General features: G+C 44.1%; 1 protein-coding gene across 4 annotated transcripts in view; it reads right to left on the minus strand.

Annotated features, from left to right (window-relative positions):
• The window catches only part of LOC103632580 (putative disease resistance protein RGA1), a 45,651-nt gene that overhangs the window by 25,324 nt on the left and 1,045 nt on the right, over positions 1–19,282 (minus strand). For 2 of the 4 annotated variants that reach the window (XR_556037.3, XM_008654346.3), the window contains exons 2-4: positions 17,387–18,538; positions 15,283–16,623; positions 15,033–15,195 (exon numbers count right to left, since the gene is read on the minus strand). Coding sequence is in view for 2 of the 4 variants with exons in the window: in XM_008654346.3 (XP_008652568.1) it covers positions 15,033–15,195; positions 15,283–16,623; positions 17,387–18,538 (2,656 nt within the window). In the remaining 2 variants the exon portion in view is untranslated. The remainder of the gene's footprint in view (positions 1–15,032; positions 15,196–15,282; positions 16,624–17,386; positions 18,539–19,282) is intronic. The other 2 variants (XR_556038.3, XM_020540874.2) reach the window with 1 other exon arrangement.

The following is a 19,282-nucleotide window of genomic DNA, read 5'->3' on the forward strand; positions in this document are numbered from 1 at the left end:
TTACATTCTTAAGGCCATATCGTTGGGGCGTAACCCTCTTAGCGACGCGCCATATCAGAACCCGGGTATGGTGTTAAATGAGCAAGGGCCGGGCCGTCACCCCTTAAGTGACGCACCGTCTCTTGATCTGGAGCCGGTGATAAGTGAGCAAGGATCGGGTCGTCGCATCCTTAGTGGCGCGCTACATCCACTTGGTCTTTGCATCTTCCTCGGCGGGTGCGAAGGGTAAGGAAGCTAGTCGAGCCAGCTAGGGTCCGTGTAGGTAGTTGGAACGTAGGTTCCTTAACAGGTAAGTTACGAGAAATAGTCGACGTTGCGGTGAGGAGACGGGTAAATATTTTATGCGTTCAAGAGACCAAGTGGAAAGGACAGAAGGCGAAGGAAGTGGAAGGTACAGGCTTCAAGATGTGGTACACGGGGACTGCAGCAAACAAGAATGGAGTAGGCGTCTTGATCGACAAGAGCCTTAAAGATGGGGTAGTAGATGTTAAGAGGCTAGGAGATAGAATCATCCTAGTCAAACTGGTCATTGGGGACTTGGTTCTCAATGTTATCAGCGCATATGCTCCTCAAGTAGGCCTTAATGAGAACTCAAAGAGGGAGTTCTGGGAAGGCCTGGAGGACATGGTTAGTAGTGTGCCAGTTGGCGAGAAGCTCTTCATAGGAGGAGATCTCAATGGCCATGCGGGTACATCTAGCACCAGTTTCGAAGGTGTGCATGGAGGCTTCGGCTCTGGGACTAGGAATCAAGGAGAGGAAATCCTGAACTTTGCCCTAGCCTATGACATGTTTATAGCAAACACTTTCTTTAGGAAGAGGAAATCCCACCTGGTGACCTTCAGTAGTGGCCAACATACTAGCCAGATTGATTTCGTCCTCTTGAGAAAAGAGGACAGGCATGCCTGCTTAGATTGCAAGGTTATACCTGGAGAGTGTGTGATAACCCAACATAAGCTTGTCGTAGCTGACTTCTGTTTTAAGATTCGTTTACAACGGAATAAGCATAACAAGGTCACTAGAACAAAGTGGTGGAAGCTTAAAGGGGATGTGGCCCAAACTTTCAAGGAGAGAGTTATCGAGGAGGGCCCTTGGGCAGAAGAGGGAGACGCAAACATCATGTGGAGGAAGATGGCGACATGCATCTGAAAGATAGCTTCAGAAGAGTTTGGGTTGAGTCAAGGAAACAGAAGGGAAGTTAAAGACACTTGGTGGTGGAACGAAGATGTCCAAAAGGCTATCAAGGAGAAGAAAGATTGCTACAAACGCTTAATCATGACAAGTGTGCAGACAACATAGAGAAATACAGAATAGTGAAGAAGTCTGCAAAGCGAGCGGTTAGTAGAGCCCGGGGTCAAGCCTATGACGACCTTTATCAACGGTTGGACACAAAGCAGAGAGAAAAGAATATCTATAGGATGGCCAAGATTCGTGAAAGGAAGACAAGAGATGTCAACCAAGTCAAATGCATCAAGGATGAAGCAAACCAACTATTAGTGAAGAATGAAGAGATCAAGAACAGATGGAAGGAGTACTTCAACAAATTGTTCAATGGAGGGAATGAAAGTTCTACAATAGAATTGGGCGAACCATTCGATGACAACAACAGGGGTTTTGTACGAAGGATACAAGAATATGAAGTTAAGGAGGCGCTAAAAAGGATGAAGGTAGGAAAGGCGATGGGCCCTGATGGTATCCCTATCGAGGTATGGAGATGCCTTGGAAACATAGCGATAGTATGGCTGACTAAGCTTTTCAACACTATCTTTCGGACAAACAGAATGCCCGATGAGTGGCGGCGGAGTACGTTAGTACCAATCTTCAAGAACAAAGGAGATGTTCAAAGTTGTACTAATTACCGTGGAATTAAGCTCATGAGCCATACAATGAAGCTATGGGAGAGAGTCATTGAACACCGCCTGCGGAAGATGACGAGCGTGACCCAAAATCAGTTTGGTTTCATGCCTGGGAGATCAACTATGGAGGCCATTTTCTTACTAAGACAACTTATGGAGAGATTTAGAGAACAAAAGAAAGACCTGCATATGGTCTTCATAGACTTGGAGAAGGCTTATGACAAAGTACCTAGGAGTGTAATGTGGTGGGTGAAAGGGAATTAGGCTTACACCTAATCCCTAATTAATTTTGGTGGTTGAATTGCCCAACACAAATCTTTAGACTAACTAGTTTGCTCTAGTGCATAAGTTATACAGGTGCTAAAGGTTCACACTTAGCCAATAAAAAGACCAAGTGTTGGATTCAACAAAGGAGCATAGTGGCAACCGAAGGCCCTCTGGTCTGGGAGCACCGGACTGTCCGGTGTACACCGGACAGTGTCCGGTGCACCACCGGACAGTGTCCGGTGCACCAGAGGACTCCAACTCGAACTCGCCACCTTCGGGAATTTCCAGAGGCACTCGCGCTATAATTCACCGGACTGTCCGGTGCACACCGGACAGTGTCCGGTGCGCCAAGGAGGAGCGGCCTCAGGAACTCGCCAGCTTCGGGAAACTCCAACGGCTAGTCCGCTATAATTCACCGGACTGTCCGGTGTGCACCGGACTGTCCGGTGCAACTCCGGAGCAACGGCTAGTCGGCGCCAACGGCTACCTGCGGCGCATTAAATGCGCGCGCAGCGCGCGCAGACGGCAGGCGCGCCCATACTGGCACACCGGACAAGGAACAGTAGATGTCCGGTGTGCACCGGACACCCAGGCGGGCCCACAAGTCAGAAGCTTCAACGGTCAGAATCCAACGGCAGTGATGACATGGCGGGGGCACCGGACATGTCCGTTGTGCACCGGACTGTCCGGTGCGCCATCGAGCAGACAGCCTCCCAACGGCCACTTTTGGTGGTTGGGGCTATAAATACCCCAACCACCCCACCATTCATTGCATCCAAGTTTTCCACTTCCCAACTACTACAAGAGCTCTAGCATTCAATTCTAGACACACCAAAGAGATCAAATCCTCTCCAAATTCCACACAACGCCATAGTGACTAGAGAGAGTGATTTGCTTGTGTTCTTTCGAGCTCTTGCGCTTGGATTGCTTCTTTTCTTTCTCGCTTGTTCTTGAGATCATAACTCCATTGTAATCAAGGCAAGAGGCACCAATTGTGTGGTGGCCCTTGCGGGGAAGTTTTGTTCCCGGCTTTGATTTGAGAAGAGAAGCTCACTCGATCCGAGGGATCGTTTGAGAGAGGGAAGGGTTGAAAGAGACCCGGCCTTTGTGGCCTCCTCAACGGGGAGTAGGTTTGCGAGAACCGAACCTCGGTAAAACAAATCCGCGTGTCACACTCTTTATTTGCTTGCGATTTGTTTTGCGCCCTCTCTCGCGGACTCGTTTATATTTCTAACGCTAACCCGGCTTGTAGTTGTGTTTATATTTGTAAAATTCAGTTTCGCCCTATTCACCCCCCCCCTCTAGGCGACTTTCAATTGGTATCAGAGCCCGGTGCTTCATTAGAGTCTAACCGATCGAAGTGATGTCGGGAGATCACGCCAAGAAGGAGATGGAGACCGGCGAAAAGCCCACTACAAGCCACGGGAGCACTTCATCGGAAGAGTCCCGCACCAAGAGGAAGGAGAAGAAATCTTCTTCTCACCACAAAGAGAAGAAGGAAAAATCTTCTTCCCACAAGCCGCATCGGAGTGGGGACAAGAAGAAAAGGATGAGGAAGGTGGTCTACTACGAGACCGATTCTTCATCGGCATCCACCTCCGGCTCCGACGCGGCATCCGTCACTTCTAAGCGCCAAGAGCGCAAGAAGTATAGTAAGATCCCCCTACGCTACCCTCGCATTTCCAAACATACACCTTTACTTTCCGTCCCATTAGGCAAACCACCAACTTTTGATGGTGAAGATTACGCTAGGTGGAGCGATTTAATGCGATTTCATCTAACCTCGCTCCACAAAAGTATATGGGATGTTGTTGAGTTTGGTGCACAGGTACCATCCGTAGGGGATAAGGATTATGATGAGGATGAGGTGGCCCAAATCGAGCACTTCAACTCTCAAGCAACAACGATACTCCTCGCCTCTTTAAGTAGAGAGGAGTATAACAAAGTTCAAGGGTTGAAGAGCGCCAAGGAGGTTTGGGATGTGCTCAAAACCGCGCACGAGGGAGATGAGCTCACAAAGATCACCAAGCGGGAAACGATCGAGGGGGAGCTCGGTCGGTTCCGGCTTCGCAAAGGGGAGGAACCACAACACATGTACAACCGGCTCAAGACCTTGGTGAACCAAGTGCGCAACCTCGGGAGCGTAAAGTGGGATGACCATGAAGTGGTTAAGGTTATTCTAAGATCTCTTATTTTCCTTAACCCTACTCAAGTTCAATTAATTCGTGGTAATCCTAGATATACTAAAATGACCCCCGAGGAAGTAATCGGGCATTTTGTAAGTTTTGAGTGCATGATCGAAGGCTCGAGGAAGATCAACGAGCTTGATGATCCATCTACATCCGAGGCTCAACCCGTCGCATTCAAGGCGACGGAAGAAAAGGAGGAGTCTACACCAAGTAGACAACCAATCGACGCCTCCAAGCTTGACAATGAGGAGATGGCGCTCGTCATCAAGAGCTTCCGCCAAATCCTCAAACAAAGGAGGGGGAAAGACTACAAGTCCCGCTCCAAGAAGGTTTGCTACAAATGTGGTAAGCCCGGTCATTTTATTGCTAAATGTCCTATATCAAGTGACAGTGACCGAGGCGACGACAAGAAGGGAAGAAGAAAGGAGAAGAAGAAGTACTACAAGAAGAAGGGCGGTGATGCCCATGTTTGTCGGGAGTGGGACTCCGACGAAAGCTCTAGCGACTCCTCCGACGACGAGGACGCCGCCAACATCGCCGTCACCAAGGGACTTGTCTTCCCCAACGTCGGCCACAAGTGCCTCATGGCAAAGGACGGCAAACGGAAGAAGGTTAAATCTAACTCCTCCACTAAATATGAATCTTCTAGTGATGATAATGCTAGTGATGAGGAGGATAATTTGCGTACCCTTTTTGCCAACCTCAACACGCAACAAAAAGAAAAACTTAACGAATTGATTAGTGTCATCCATGAAAAGGATGATCTCTTGGACACCCAAGAGGACTTCCTTATTAAAGAAAACAAGAAGCATGTTAAGGTTAAAAATGCTTATGCTCTAGAAATTGAGAAATGTCAAAAATTATCTAGTGAGCTAAGCACTTGCCATGAAACAATAGACAACCTTAGAAATGAAAATGCTAATTTGTTAGCTAAGGTTGATTCTCATGTTTGTAATGTTTCAATTCCCAATCTTAGAGATAATAATAATGATTTGCTTGCTAGGATTGAAGAATTGAACATTTCTCTTGCTAGCCTTAGAGTAGAAAATGAAAATTTAATTGATAAGGCTAAAGAACTAGATGTTTGCAATGCTACCATTTCCAATCTTAGAGACAAAAATGATATTCTTCATGCTAAGATTGTTGAACTTAATTCTTGCAAACCCTCTACATCTATTGTTGAGCATGTATCTATTTGTACTAGATGTAAAGGTATTGATGTTAATGTTATTCATGATCATATGGCTTTAATTAAACAACAAAATGATCATATAGCAAAACTAGATGCTAAAATTGCCGAGCACAACTTAGAAAATGAGAAATTTAAATTTGCTCGTAGCATGCTTTATAATGGGAGACGCCCGGGCATCAAGGATGGCATTGGCTTCCAAAGGGGAGACAATGTCAAAATTAGTGCCCCTCCTAAAAGATTGTCCAACTTTGTTAAGGGCAAAGCTCCCATGCCTCAGGATAACGAGGGTTACATTTTATACCCCGCCGGTTATCCCGAGAGCAAAATTAGGAGAATTCATTCTAGGAAGTCTCACTCTGGCCCTAATCATGCATTTATGTATAAGGGTGAGACATCTAGCTCTAGGCAACCAACCCATGCTAAGTTGCCTAGAAAGAAAACTCCTAGTGCATCAAATAATCATAACATTTCATTTAAAACTTTTGATGCATCTTATGTTTTGACTAACAAATCTGGCAAGGTAGTTGCCAAATATGTTGGGGGCAAGCACAAGGGCTCCAAGACTTGTGTTTGGGTACCCAAAGTTCTTGTGTCTAATGCCAAAGGACCCAAAACCATTTGGGTACCTAAAGTCAAGAACTAAACTTGTTTTGTAGGTTTATGCATCCGGGGGCTCAAGTTGGATACTCGACAGCGGGTGCACAAACCACATGACAGGGGAGAAGAAGATGTTCTCCTCTTACGAGAAAAACCAAGATCCCCAACGAGCTATCACATTCGGGGATGGAAATCAAGGTTTGGTCAAAGGTCTTGGTAAAATTGCTATATCTCCTGACCATTCCATTTCCAATGTTTTTCTTGTAGATTCTTTAGATTACAATTTGCTTTCTGTATCTCAATTATGTCAAATGGGCTACAACTGTCTTTTCACTGATATAGGTGTCACTGTCTTTAGAAGAAGTGATGATTCAATAGCATTTAAGGGAGTGTTAGAGGGTCAGCTATACTTAGTAGATTTTGATAGAGTTGAACTCGACACTTGCTTAATTGCTAAGACTAACATGGGTTGGCTCTGGCACCGCCGACTAGCCCATGTTGGGATGAAGAATCTTCATAAGCTTCTAAAGGGAGCACATTTTAGGACTAACCAATGTTCACTTTGAGAAAGACAGGATTTGTAGCGCATGCCAGGCAGGAAAGCAAGTTGGCACACATCATCCACACAAGAACATCATGACGACCGACAGGCCGCTTGAGCTGCTCCACATGGATCTATTCGGCCCGATTGCTTACATAAGCATCGGCGGGAGTAAGTATTGTCTTGTGATTGTGGATGATTATTCTCGTTTCACTTGGGTATTCTTTTTGCAGGAAAAATCACAAACCCAAGAGACCTTAAAAGGATTCTTGAGAAGGGCTCAAAACGAGTTCGGCTTAAGGATCAAGAAAATAAGAAGCGACAACGGGACGGAGTTCAAGAACTCTCAAATTGAAGGCTTCCTTGAGGAGGAGGGCATCAAGCATGAGTTCTCTTCTCCCTACACGCCGCAACAAAATGGTGTAGTGGAGAGGAAGAATCGAACTCTATTGGACATGGCAAGGACCATGCTTGATGAGTACAAGACTTCGGATCGGTTTTGGGCCGAGGCGGTCAACACCGCTTGCTACGCCATCAACCGGTTATATCTACACCGAATCCTCAAGAAGACATCATACGAACTCCTAACCGGTAAAAAGCTCAATATTTCATATTTTAGAGTCTTTGGTAGCAAATGCTTTATACTTGTTAAAAGAGGTAGAAAATCTAAATTTGCTCCTAAGACTGTATAAGTCTTTTTACTAGGATATGATTCAAACACAAGGGCATATAGAGTCTTTAACAAGTCCTCGGGACTAGTTGAAGTTTCTTGTGACGTTATGTATGATGAGACTAACGGCTCTCAAGTAGAGCAAGTTGATCTTGATGAGATAGGTGAAGAACAGGCTCCGTGCATCGCGCTAAGGAACATGTCCATTGGGGATGTGTGTCCTAAGGAATCCGAAGAGCCTCCAAATGCACAAGATCAACCATCCTCCTCCATGCAAGCATCTCCACCAACTCAAAATGAGGGTGAGGCTCAAGTTGATGAAAAAGAAGATCAATCAAATGAGCCACCTCAAGATGACGGCATAGATCAAGGGGGAGATGCAAATGATCAAGGCAAGGAGGATGAAGAACAAAGGCCGCCACACCCAAGAGTCCACCAAGCAATCCAACGAGATCACCCCGTCGACACCATCCTCGGCGATATTCATAAGGGGGTAACCACTAGATCTCGTGTTGCTCATTTTTGTGAACATTACTCTTTTGTTTCCTCTATTGAGCCACACAGGGTAGAGGAAGCACTTCAAGATTCAGATTGGGTGGTGGCGATGCAAGAGGAGCTCAACAACTTCACTAGAAATGAGGTATGGCATTTAGTTCCACGTCCTAACCAAAATGTTGTAGGAACCAAATGGGTTTTCCGCAACAAGCAAGATGAGCATGGTGTGGTGACAAGGAACAAAGCTCGACTTGTGGCCAAGGGATACTCCCAAGTCGAAGGTTTGGATTTCGGTGAAACCTATGCACCCGTAGCTAGGCTTGAGTCAATTCGCATATTATTAGCCTATGCTACTTACCATGGCTTTAAGCTTTATCAAATGGACGTAAAAAGTGCCTTCCTCAATGGACCAATCAAGGAAGAGGTCTATGTTGAGCAACCTCCCGGCTTTGAAGACAGTGAGTATCCTAATCATGTCTATAAGCTCTCTAAGGCGCTTTATGGGCTCAAGCAAGCCCCAAGAGCATGGTATGAATGCCTTAGAGATTTTCTTATTGCAAATGGATTCAAAGTCGGAAAGGTCGATCCTACGCTCTTCACCAAAACACTTGAAAATGATTTGTTTGTATGCCAAATTTATGTTGATGATATTATTTTTGGGTCTACTAACGAATCTACATGTGAGGAGTTTAGTAGGATCATGACACAGAAGTTCGAGATGTCTATGATGGGGGAGTTGAAGTATTTCCTAGAATTCCAAGTCAAACAACTCCAAGAGGGCACCTTCATCAGCCAAACAAAGTACACTCAAGACATTCTAACCAAGTTTGGAATGAAGGATGCCAAACCCATCAAGACACCCATGGGAACTAATGGGCATCTCGACCTCGACATGGGAGGTAAGTCCGTAGATCAAAAGGTATACCGGTCGATGATAGGCTCTTTGCTATATTTATGTGCATCTCGACCGGATATTATGCTTTCCGTATGCATGTGTGCAAGATTCCAAGCCGACCTTAAGGAAGCTCACCTTACGGCCGTGAAACGAATCTTGAGATATTTGGCTTATACTCCTAAGTTTGGGCTTTGGTATCTTAAGGGATCCACTTTTGATTTAATTGGTTATTCGGATGCCGATTGGGCGGGGTGTAAAATCAATAGGAAGAGCACATTGGGGACTTGCCAGTTCTTGGGAAGATCCTTGGTGTCTTGGGCTTCAAAGAAGCAAAATTCGGTCGCTCTTTCCACCGCCGAAGCCGAGTATATTGCCGCAGGACATTGTTGCGCGCAATTGCTTTGGATGAGGCAAACCCTGCGGGACTACGGTTACAAATTGACCAAAGTTCCCTTGCTATGTGATAATGAGAGTGCAATCAAAATGGCCGACAATCCCGTCGAGCATAGCCGCACTAAGCACATAGCCATTCGGTATCATTTTCTTAGGGATCACCAACAAAAGGGAGATATCGAGATTTCATACATTAACACTAAAGATCAATTAGCCGATATCTTTACCAAGCCTCTTGATGAACAATCTTTTAACAAACTTAGGCATGAGCTCAATATTCTTGATTCGCGCAATTTCTTTTGTTAGATTGCACACATAGCTCATTTATATACCTTTGATCGTATCCCCTTCATATGCTATGACTAATGTGTTTTCAAGTCTATTTCAAACCAAGTCATAGGTGTATTGAAAGGGAATTGGAGTCTTCGGCGAAGACAAAAGGCTTCCACTCCGTAACTCATCCCTCGCCGTCACTCCAAGCACCTCTCCATTCTCGGGGGAGACAAGCATGAGCATCAAAGAGAAGAACTTTGGGGAGAGAGTAAGAGGCCAAAGCTAAAGGATCGGACTTCGTCTTTGGTATAATCTCAACTCATTTATTTATGACCAAAGGGGAAGACAGTATTTCGAGGGCTCAAATGATTCCGTTTTTGGCGATTCATGCCAAAGGGGGAGAGAATATGAGCCCAAAGCAAAAGGACCGCACCACCACCAAATTCAAAAACTCAGTGTTTAAAATTTTTCAATTGGCAACCTATTGTGTTCAAAAGGGGGAGAAAGTAGTATTTCAAAATTGTATATCAAAACCCTCTTGAACACTAAGAGGAAGATCTCTTTTAGGGGAAGTTTTGTTTAGTCAAAGGAAAAGCATTTGAAACAGGGGGAGAAAATTTCAAATCTTGAAAATGCTTTGCAAAATTCTTATTCACTACCTTTGACTATTTGCAAAAGAACTTTGAAAAGGATTTACAAAATAGTTTGCAAAAACAAAACTCGTGGTGCAAACGTGGTCCAAAATGTTATATAAGTAAGAAACAATCCATGCATATCTTGTAAGAATTTATATTTGCTCAATTCCAAGCAACCTTTGCACTTACATTATGCAAACTAATTCAATTATGTACTTCTATATTTGCTTTGGTTTGTGTTGGCATCAATCACCAAAAAGGGGGAGATTGAAAGGGAATTAGGCTTACACCTAATCCCTAATTAATTTTGGTGGTTGAATTGCCCAACACAAATCTTTAGACTAACTAGTTTGCTCTAGTGCATAAGTTATACAGGTGCTAAAGGTTCACACTTAGCCAATAAAAAGACCAAGTGTTGGATTCAACAAAGGAGCATAGTGGCAACCGAAGGCCCTCTGGTCTGGGAGCACCGGACTGTCCGGTGTACACCGGACAGTGTCCGGTGCACCACCGGACAGTGTCCGGTGCACCAGAGGACTCCAACTCGAACTCGCCACCTTCGGGAATTTCCAGAGGCACTCGCGCTATAATTCACCGGACTGTCCGGTGTACACCGGACAGTGTCCGGTGCGCCAAGGAGGAGCGGCCTCAGGAACTCGCCAGCTTCGGGAAACTCCAACGGCTAGTCCGCTATAATTCATCGGACTGTCCGGTGTGCACCGGACTGTCCGGTGCAACTCCGGAGCAACGGCTAGTCGGCGCCAACGGCTACCTGCGGCGCATTAAATGCGCGCGCAGCGCGCGCAGACGGCAGGCGCGCCCATACTGGCACACCGGACAAGGAACAGTAGATGCCCGGTGTGCACCGGACACCCAGGCGGGCCCACAAGTCAGAAGCTTCAACGGTCAGAATCCAACGGCAGTGATGACGTGGCGGGGGCACCGGACATGTCCGGTGTGCACCGGACTGTCCGGTGCGCCATCGAGCAGACAGCCTCCCAACGGCCACTTTTGGTGGTTGGGGCTATAAATACCCCAACCACCCCACCATTCATTGCATCCAAGTTTTCCACTTCCCAACTACTACAAGAGCTCTAGCATTCAATTCTAGACACACCAAAGAGATCAAATCCTCTCCAAATTCCACACAACGCCATAGTGACTAGAGAGAGTGATTTGCTTGTGTTCTTTCGAGCTCTTGCGCTTGGATTGCTTCTTTTCTTTCTCGCTTGTTCTTGAGATCATAACTCCATTGTAATCAAGGCAAGAGGCACCAATTGTGTGGTGGCCCTTGCGGGGAAGTTTTGTTCCCGGCTTTGATTTGAGAAGAGAAGCTCACTCGATCCGAGGGATCGTTTGAGAGAGGGAAGGGTTGAAAGAGACCCGGCCTTTGTGGCCTCCTCAACGGGGAGTAGGTTTGCGAGAACCGAACCTCGGTAAAACAAATCCGCGTGTCACACTCTTTATTTGCTTGCGATTTGTTTTGCGCCCTCTCTCGCGGACTCGTTTATATTTCTAACGCTAACCCGGCTTGTAGTTGTGTTTATATTTGTAAAATTCAGTTTCGCCCTATTCACCCCCCCCCCCCTCTAGGCGACTTTCAGTGGGCCTTGGAAAAACACAAAGTATCAACAAAGTACATTAATCTTATTAAAGATATGTACACTAATGTTGTCACAAGTGTCCGAACAAGTGATGGAGACACCGATGACTTTCCAATTAACATAGGACTACATCAAGGGTCGGCTTTGAGCCCTTATCTTTTCGCTTTGGTGATAGATGAGGTCACAAGGGACATACAAGGAGATATACCGTGGTGTATGCTTTTTGTCGATGATGTGGTACTTATTGAGGAGAGTAGGAGTGGTGTTTCGCAAAAGTTGGAATTGTGGAGGCAGACGCTGGAAGCAAAAGGTTTTAGGCTTAGTAGGTCTAAAACAGAGTATATGAAGTGTGATTTCAGTGCCATGGGGTATGAGGATGGCGATGTTAGTCTTGATGGGCAAGTGGTACCCAAGAAAGACACTTTTCGTTACTTAGGATCAATGCTTCAGAAGGAGGGAGACATCGATGAGGATGTCAGTCATAGAATTAAAGCTGGATGGTTGAAGTGGCGGCAAGCTGCGGGTGTCTTATGCGACCCCCGGGTGCCACACAAACTAAAAGGCAAATTCTACAGGACAGCAATCCGACCGGCTATGTTGTATGGAGCAGAATGTTGGCCCACTAAAAGACGACATGTCCAACAACTAAGTGTGGCAGAGATGCGTATGTTGCGCTGGATATGTGGCCACACAAGGAGAGATCGAGTCTGGAATGATGATATACGAGAGAGAGTAGGAGTGGCGCCAATTGAGGAGAAGCTTATGCAACATCGTTTGAGATGGTTTGGACATATCCAACGAAGACCTGAAGAGGCACCAGTGCATATCGGAATAATTAGGCGTCCCGAGAATGTGAAGAGAGGTAGAGGTCGACCAACCTTGACGTGGATAGAGGCTGTGAAGAGGGACCTGAAGGAGTGGAATATTGATAAAGAGCTCGCCGTGGATAGGAAGGGGTGGAAGTGTGCAATTCACGTGCCAAAACCCTGATTTGTAGTTTCGCTTTTCCTCCTTAATCGTTTGACCTTTTCTTGTGCCCCTTTAGATCTTGCTGGTTCTTGTGGGTTTTATTTATTTTTATGTGTTTCCCCGTTTCGTCGTTTTTCGGTTCTCCTTTGCCTTTGTCTCCCTTTTCTTTTCTTTGGGGGTTGAGCTCTGAGGTTTTCATATGGGGTTTCATCTCTAGCCTACGCCAACGTGCTTGGGACAAAAAGGCTTTGTTGTTGTTGTTGTTGTTGTTGTACATTCTTAAGGCTTTACTTAGCATTAGTCCCAGCATTAAATAAAAAATGACTTAGTCAAAATGCGAAAGTTTCCCGAAGCTACATCAAAATAAAAACTCGTCATACCTTGATACTAGTATAAGCCAAACTATTGGAGAGGTTCCTCTTCTTGACCTGATAGAGTTTCTCCTCGATATTCGAGAAGTCGATGCTTCGGGTAATATTCCGAACAATCTTTGATTCATCAGGATCTGGTACACACTACACACATTAGCATTCGGTCTTCTCCGCCAAAGAGTAAAGCCCCAGGACCGTAGCCCAAAGCTTTGCCTTTGTTTCACAGTTCCGAAACTTCTTTTTCACTCAATTCTTCGCCGCTTATATGCCTCGTGAAAAACCCAAGTTCCTCATCCTCGCTAGTGGTTTGTGTAGCTTCAGCTACCTGTCTCAAACATAGTATCCTGCCCTTTTTGCCCCTCTGTCCACTCACGCCCCAAAGGACCACCACCGTCGGCGGATTTGGTTGCACCGTTTTTTCCAGAAGATGGTGAACCTCCGAAGGCAGCACTATCGAGGCCCAAAATGCGTGGGCTCTCCACTTCTTCGTCAGAATCCTTCGAAGTCGGCATAAACCGAGTCAAAGAGGGTCCCAAGGGACTTAAAGGGAAAAACAGCAGCGGTCGGGTCATCATCTCAAAAATTCGGTTGCAGTTCAGCGACGAAGTTGTGGTGCTGCTTCCCTTCTCCTATTCTTCAGCAACTGCATTTTTCGTTGGAGCCGAAGCCTTTTTCGCGACTGCATCCTTCTGAACAAGAGTTTTGGCCTTCTTCTTCACCTGGCCCGAAGACAACACTTCGGCCTCATTTTTCGTAGCCCCTTTTCTTTTTTCCCCAGCCCCAGTATTGGTCGAAGGATCTTCATGGTTCGAGTATTCAAACCCTAAGGCATCCATAACCCTGTTGAGCCAAAGTTTCCTTCGGCCTCCGAAGGCAGATCACATATCTTCATGCTCCCTAGCAAGATAGTTACCACACATTTCGTTGCATCTCTCTTTAATAAACTTCAACGGCCTTAAGATGCAAATTCTTTTATGGTTGGCAATCAAAAACAGGGTTTGGACAGCTGATAGACTGGCAAAAAGAGGTCTACCCCATCCAGTTGCTTGCCCTCTGTGTGATCAGGCCGAGGAAACCATCCAGCATATTCTTGTCTCCTGCATGTTCGCTCGACAAATATGGACGTCCATACAGCACAATTTAGGCCTTCTAGCCATTGTACCTCAGCCTGGATGCACTCGTTTCTCAAATTGGTGGTGCCAAAGTATCAAAAAAGTGGAGAAGAGTCTAAGAAAAGGTCTTAATTCCTTGATCATTTTGGTCGCTTGGGAGATTTGGAAGCACCGTAATGCTTGTGTGTTTGAGGGGGTTGTGCCCTGCACCCAGCGAGTTCAGAGTGCAGTGATTGAGGAGGGCAGCGTTTGGTGCTTGGCTGGTGCATCAGCTCTGCAGGACCTCCTCCTGCGCCAGCTCCCTAGGGGACCCTAGCAGTTTGCCTGCTGGTGGTCGTTTTGGTCGGGTTGTTGCTTTGTGTGCGTGGCGCGTTGTGTTAATGTCAGGGGGGTCTCGGCCTAGGGGCCTTTGTATTAGGGGTTGACAAGTCTTGTCTCTCCTATGTTGTTTTTCTTCTTAATATAATGACACGCAACTCTCCTGCGTTTGTTCAAAAAAAATTAATAAACTTCAACGATCCAGCTGAAGGAGTTTTGTATGTAGACTGTTCTTTGAACTCAAAAGCTAAAGTAATAAGTTCTTCGTCATTACATTCCACCTTGGGTTTGCCATGAAGGGATTTAATTCTTTAATCACCCTTGGGTTTTGGACCCTCTAGAATCATGGAAATGGATGTGTTTTTGACAGAATTACACCCAACCTAGAGGCAGCTATCAGAAGTGCTGAAGAAGAAAGAGAGTTATGGGAGATTGCTGGAGCCAAGCATCTGGATCTTCTTACTGCCCCCATTACAGAGATCCAGTGGGGGGTCTAGCAGTAGAAGTTTGTTATAACTGATATGGGTATTTTTATGTATAGCCTTGAACGGCCTTTTGTTCTGTACTGGTCCCTGTTGGGACCTTTTTTCTATTCTTCTTAATAATGATATGCAATCTCCTGTGTGTTCGAGAAAAAAAAGATTTATAAGCATCAAACCTGCTTTGTCATTGGACACTGGATTGTAAGTTATCGAGACATCTGAAGAGGAGCCAGATGCAAATAGTGCACTAGAACTTGATGCAATCGAAGAAATACGACATGTAGATGATGGGAACTGGTGCCTGGGGGTTAGTTGTACCGTCTCTGTAGTTGAGTTCTGCTACAAAAAGAAATAAGAACATTGTAAATAACTATCATTACTCTATGACAATTTTGTAGAAACATAGGAGGTGCATTGCACATTTACCTTGGTAATGAAATTAGGCTCTTCACTTTTATGTCCATCCATATGATAAGATAATGTCAATTTTTGTTTCAGATTATTATGTGGATAACCAACTTCATCAATTTCTGGAAAACTTATTCCTAATGCCACATCTCTGTTTGCAGACTCCTTTAGAATGGTATCTGAGATATCACTACTTGATCCAACTTCCTTGACTTCTTGTGAGCATGTATGGGACTGTGGGCTTAAATAACATGACTGCACTATGCAATCCTGGCACCCAAAAACCTCAATTTGGAGATTTTTTTGGTTTGAAAGTGACTTAGGTAATGCTTTGAGTCCAGCACATTGTGATAAATTAAGATACTCCAAATTACTAAGTTTGTCAAAAGATGGCAGATATTCTACATTATGGCAGTGTGATAGATTTAGAAACTGAAGAGAAGAAAGGTACTTAAAGGACTCTGGGAGTTTAAGATCAGAACAAAATGAAAGGTCCAGACCTTTCAAATATGCAAGCTGACCAAATGATTGGGGGAGTAGCTCAAGTTTTGAGCATTTTGACAGACTCAAAAACTGAAGTGAACAAATGTTGCCAAAAAAGTCAGGTAGCATTTGGAACTCAAATCCACTTAAGTTTAAATCCACAATGGAAGAAAAACTAGAGAATGATTGCAATAATTCATCAGGTAATGTTGGAAGCTTAGAACATTGCGAAAGGTTCAGAAAACGAAGTTTCCTAAGATTTTTCAGAGATGCGGGAAAACTTCTAACTTCCAGGCAACGTGACAAGTTTAGGTAATGTAACTCATGCAGCAAATCTAGGTTATTCAACTGCTTAAGTTTCTTGCAACCTTGGAGATTCAAATAATTCAGTCTCTTTAAGTTGGCAATGAAGGCTGGTAGCTCAGTTACTTCAGTATCAGACAGATCCAGTGTCTGTAGCTTAGGAAAGCCACTAATTTGGGGAGGCAGATCTGCAATGGACAATGTTGAAGCATCAAGATATCTCAGTTGTTTCATCTGAAAAATTGGAGCGGGCATCTCCTTCACAGAACACCCACTGATATCCAAAACACGCAAATATTTGTTCACTGAAAGAACTTCGCTGACATGCTGCAATTCTGCACTTGACTTGAAAACTAGTGACCTTGCCTTGGAAGGCCAAGCCTTGCTATCTATTGATTGTAAGCTAGAAGTTGACACTTGTGCATAACGGTAATCATAATTTCTATTGCAGCGTACATTCTCAGCATCTAAGATCACAAGGATATCTTCACCAGCAACTGACCTAGCAAGATCATGTGCCAAATTATTCATGTAGAGCTTTTCTTCAGAAGTATTGGATATTTCTGCATCAATCTGAAAAAGGAAACAGAGTTAATTAGTTATCTTACTCCACTAAACCAAATAAATTTCTATGGTGCAAGAACATTTTGACTGGTCTTAGGGGGAGAATAAAAGGATAGAAGAAACAGACTACCTCAAAAGAGAAATAATGCAAGGTTCACAATAAGGGCTTATTTCCAAATGTATTGATATCATTTCAGGTTATGCAAACTATTGAAGAGGGTGTGTGCAATATATACTGTGCAATAGTAGTTACTGTTATTAATACTACTGTTATGGTCGCTACATCGGTGAGGGATTGGAGAGGGGTATCGATGGGCAGGAACGTTGGCCGAGGGCCTCTGCCCACGGCCGAGCAAGAGGAGGGTTTCTCCCTTCTAATTCTTGCCTACTTTATTTCTCATCCATTGATTACATAAATAGGCCGGCTAGCCGCCCCTGTCTAGCTAGAGATTCTTATCTCCTTAAAACTCTCCTAAAAACTCTCAACAAACTAACTGATAACCTTCCTAGATAATCTCAACTAATCTTCTAATCTTATCTCTAACTATCCTTATCTAATCCCCCTTGGAGGGCCTATGGCTGCTGCTGCCGTAGCCCCTCCATGGTCCTCCTTAGGCCCTAACAACTACAGTTTTCATATCCATTATAAAGGACATTACTATGTGAACCTTCTTTCGTGAAATGTATTTACTAAAGTTTATTGAAATGGATGTTACTATGGTGCTTGTAGAAAAAAACAAGAAATATTTTAAGTAAAAACTGTAGAGCTTACCTGATGCCTCTCTAAAACTTGAAGGAGATAAATATCTTTAAGTTCATCAATGTATTTCTCAGCAGTAACATCAAGCGGCAAGGTTCCATGTTTGGATTCAATCATGTCAAGTGCAATCCATTGCTGAATAAGTTTTTTCTTATCTATGACATATCCTTTAGGAAAGATTGAACAGTAGACAAAGCATAACCTTAGCTCATGGGGCATACTGTAGTATACTATCTTGAAAGATGGAAACATTGGCACAATTTTGTTTTCAGGGTAGTCTTCCTCTATCTTCCACATGTCTTTATCCCTTGCAGCTTTCCATATCTCACGCCTCTGTCTTTGAGCATTCACCACAGATCCAAGAAAATTGGCTACCAAGGGCATGCCTTCACATCTCCTAACAATTTCTTCTCCATATTCCCTGAAAAGTGGGTCACTGATAGACTGACCTGCAATTGCCCTTTGACAGAATATAGCTGAACAATCATCTTCTGACAACAAAGACAGTTTGTATGGTGGCACAGTGGATATCAGCTCTGCTACTTTACTGCTGTGAGTGGTCACTATGACCTTGCTTTCAGTCTTTCTACCTGTAAGCAACATCTGCTTCAGCTCATTCACTTCTTCATCTTTTCCCCACAAGCTATCTAACACTATTAAGCAACTATACTTATTAAGTATGTCTTGAACAACATTCTTGATTGACTGCATCTGCATGTTTCCCTCAATTTTTTCTGTAGTTTGCAAAACTATATCTCTCCCAATTTTTTGGAGGCTGACATTGCCCATGGAGACATGAACCCATATTCTGAATCTGAATGTCTCAGCTCTTGCATCATTGAAAATAAGTTGTGCAAGGGTTGTCTTCCCAAGGCCCACAGGCCCAACTATGGAAATAATGGTAAGCTCTTTCAAATTTATCTGCATTAACATGTACATAAGATGCTCCAAGTCTGGACCCCTCCCAACAATTCTGATGTCACAATTTCTGTATGATGTTGTCTGCTTCTCATCATAATTTACCACTGAGTTAATATGTGAGATGAAATGATACTGGGTCGGTAAATTTTGCCTTGTCTGTAACAACTCCCTCTTGGATTTCATCTTATGAACCATGCTAACCTTCGAAAGCATGGGATTGGATAAAGAGCAGAGTAAAGATCCCTGAAAATTTGCAACCACATTTACTCTGTAAGTTTGCATTCACTGTTTTGGCAGCAAAAAAACAACTGAAGAAGTGTTGGTGCAATTATTAAGAACAGAAGTCCAAGGTCCAGCTGTATTAAAATTTAGGATGGCATGTCCATTTATTATTTTTAGATTGGTGATAAGTGGTTAATGTATATAGGTGTAATCCGCAGGTCATGAGTCCAAAACCTGGAGAATCACATTGGAAAGTTCAACTAAACAACGCACTCAAATAACCTGTGGGTGTGAATTTAATTCTGGTCTTTGGTCAAAGAGGTGAGGTGCCACGTTGTTACACTATGCAATGGTAGGTATTCTAAAGCCAGTTCATAGAGATAATGGGGATATATCTTGTGTAATCGTTCATTTGGTGCACACGTGCAATCCAAGAAAAATTTAACTTTCTGTTATCATTTAGGGGTGAGTGGCAAATAAAATATCATGTCAGTGAGGTTAAAGTGTCATCCGAAAAAGTAGTAAAAATTCGAAAGCCCTACAATCCAACAATTCAGGGTATCCAATCTAGATCCAACGATGTATGACGTTTTTGTATGTCTACCATTCTACATCACCCTCTACAACCTCTATAGAGAAAATAAACAACTGGTATTGTGGAAGGGTAGAAATGCAAAAACGACAGACATTTGATTGTAAGGTTGCACTTTGTATATGATTTGCATCTTCGTCACTCAGGCTATCCACGCTAGGCTACTGCATAAG

Source organism: Zea mays, chromosome 7, assembly GCF_902167145.1.
Source record: "Zea mays cultivar B73 chromosome 7, Zm-B73-REFERENCE-NAM-5.0, whole genome shotgun sequence".
NCBI lineage: Eukaryota > Viridiplantae > Streptophyta > Magnoliopsida > Poales > Poaceae > Zea > Zea mays.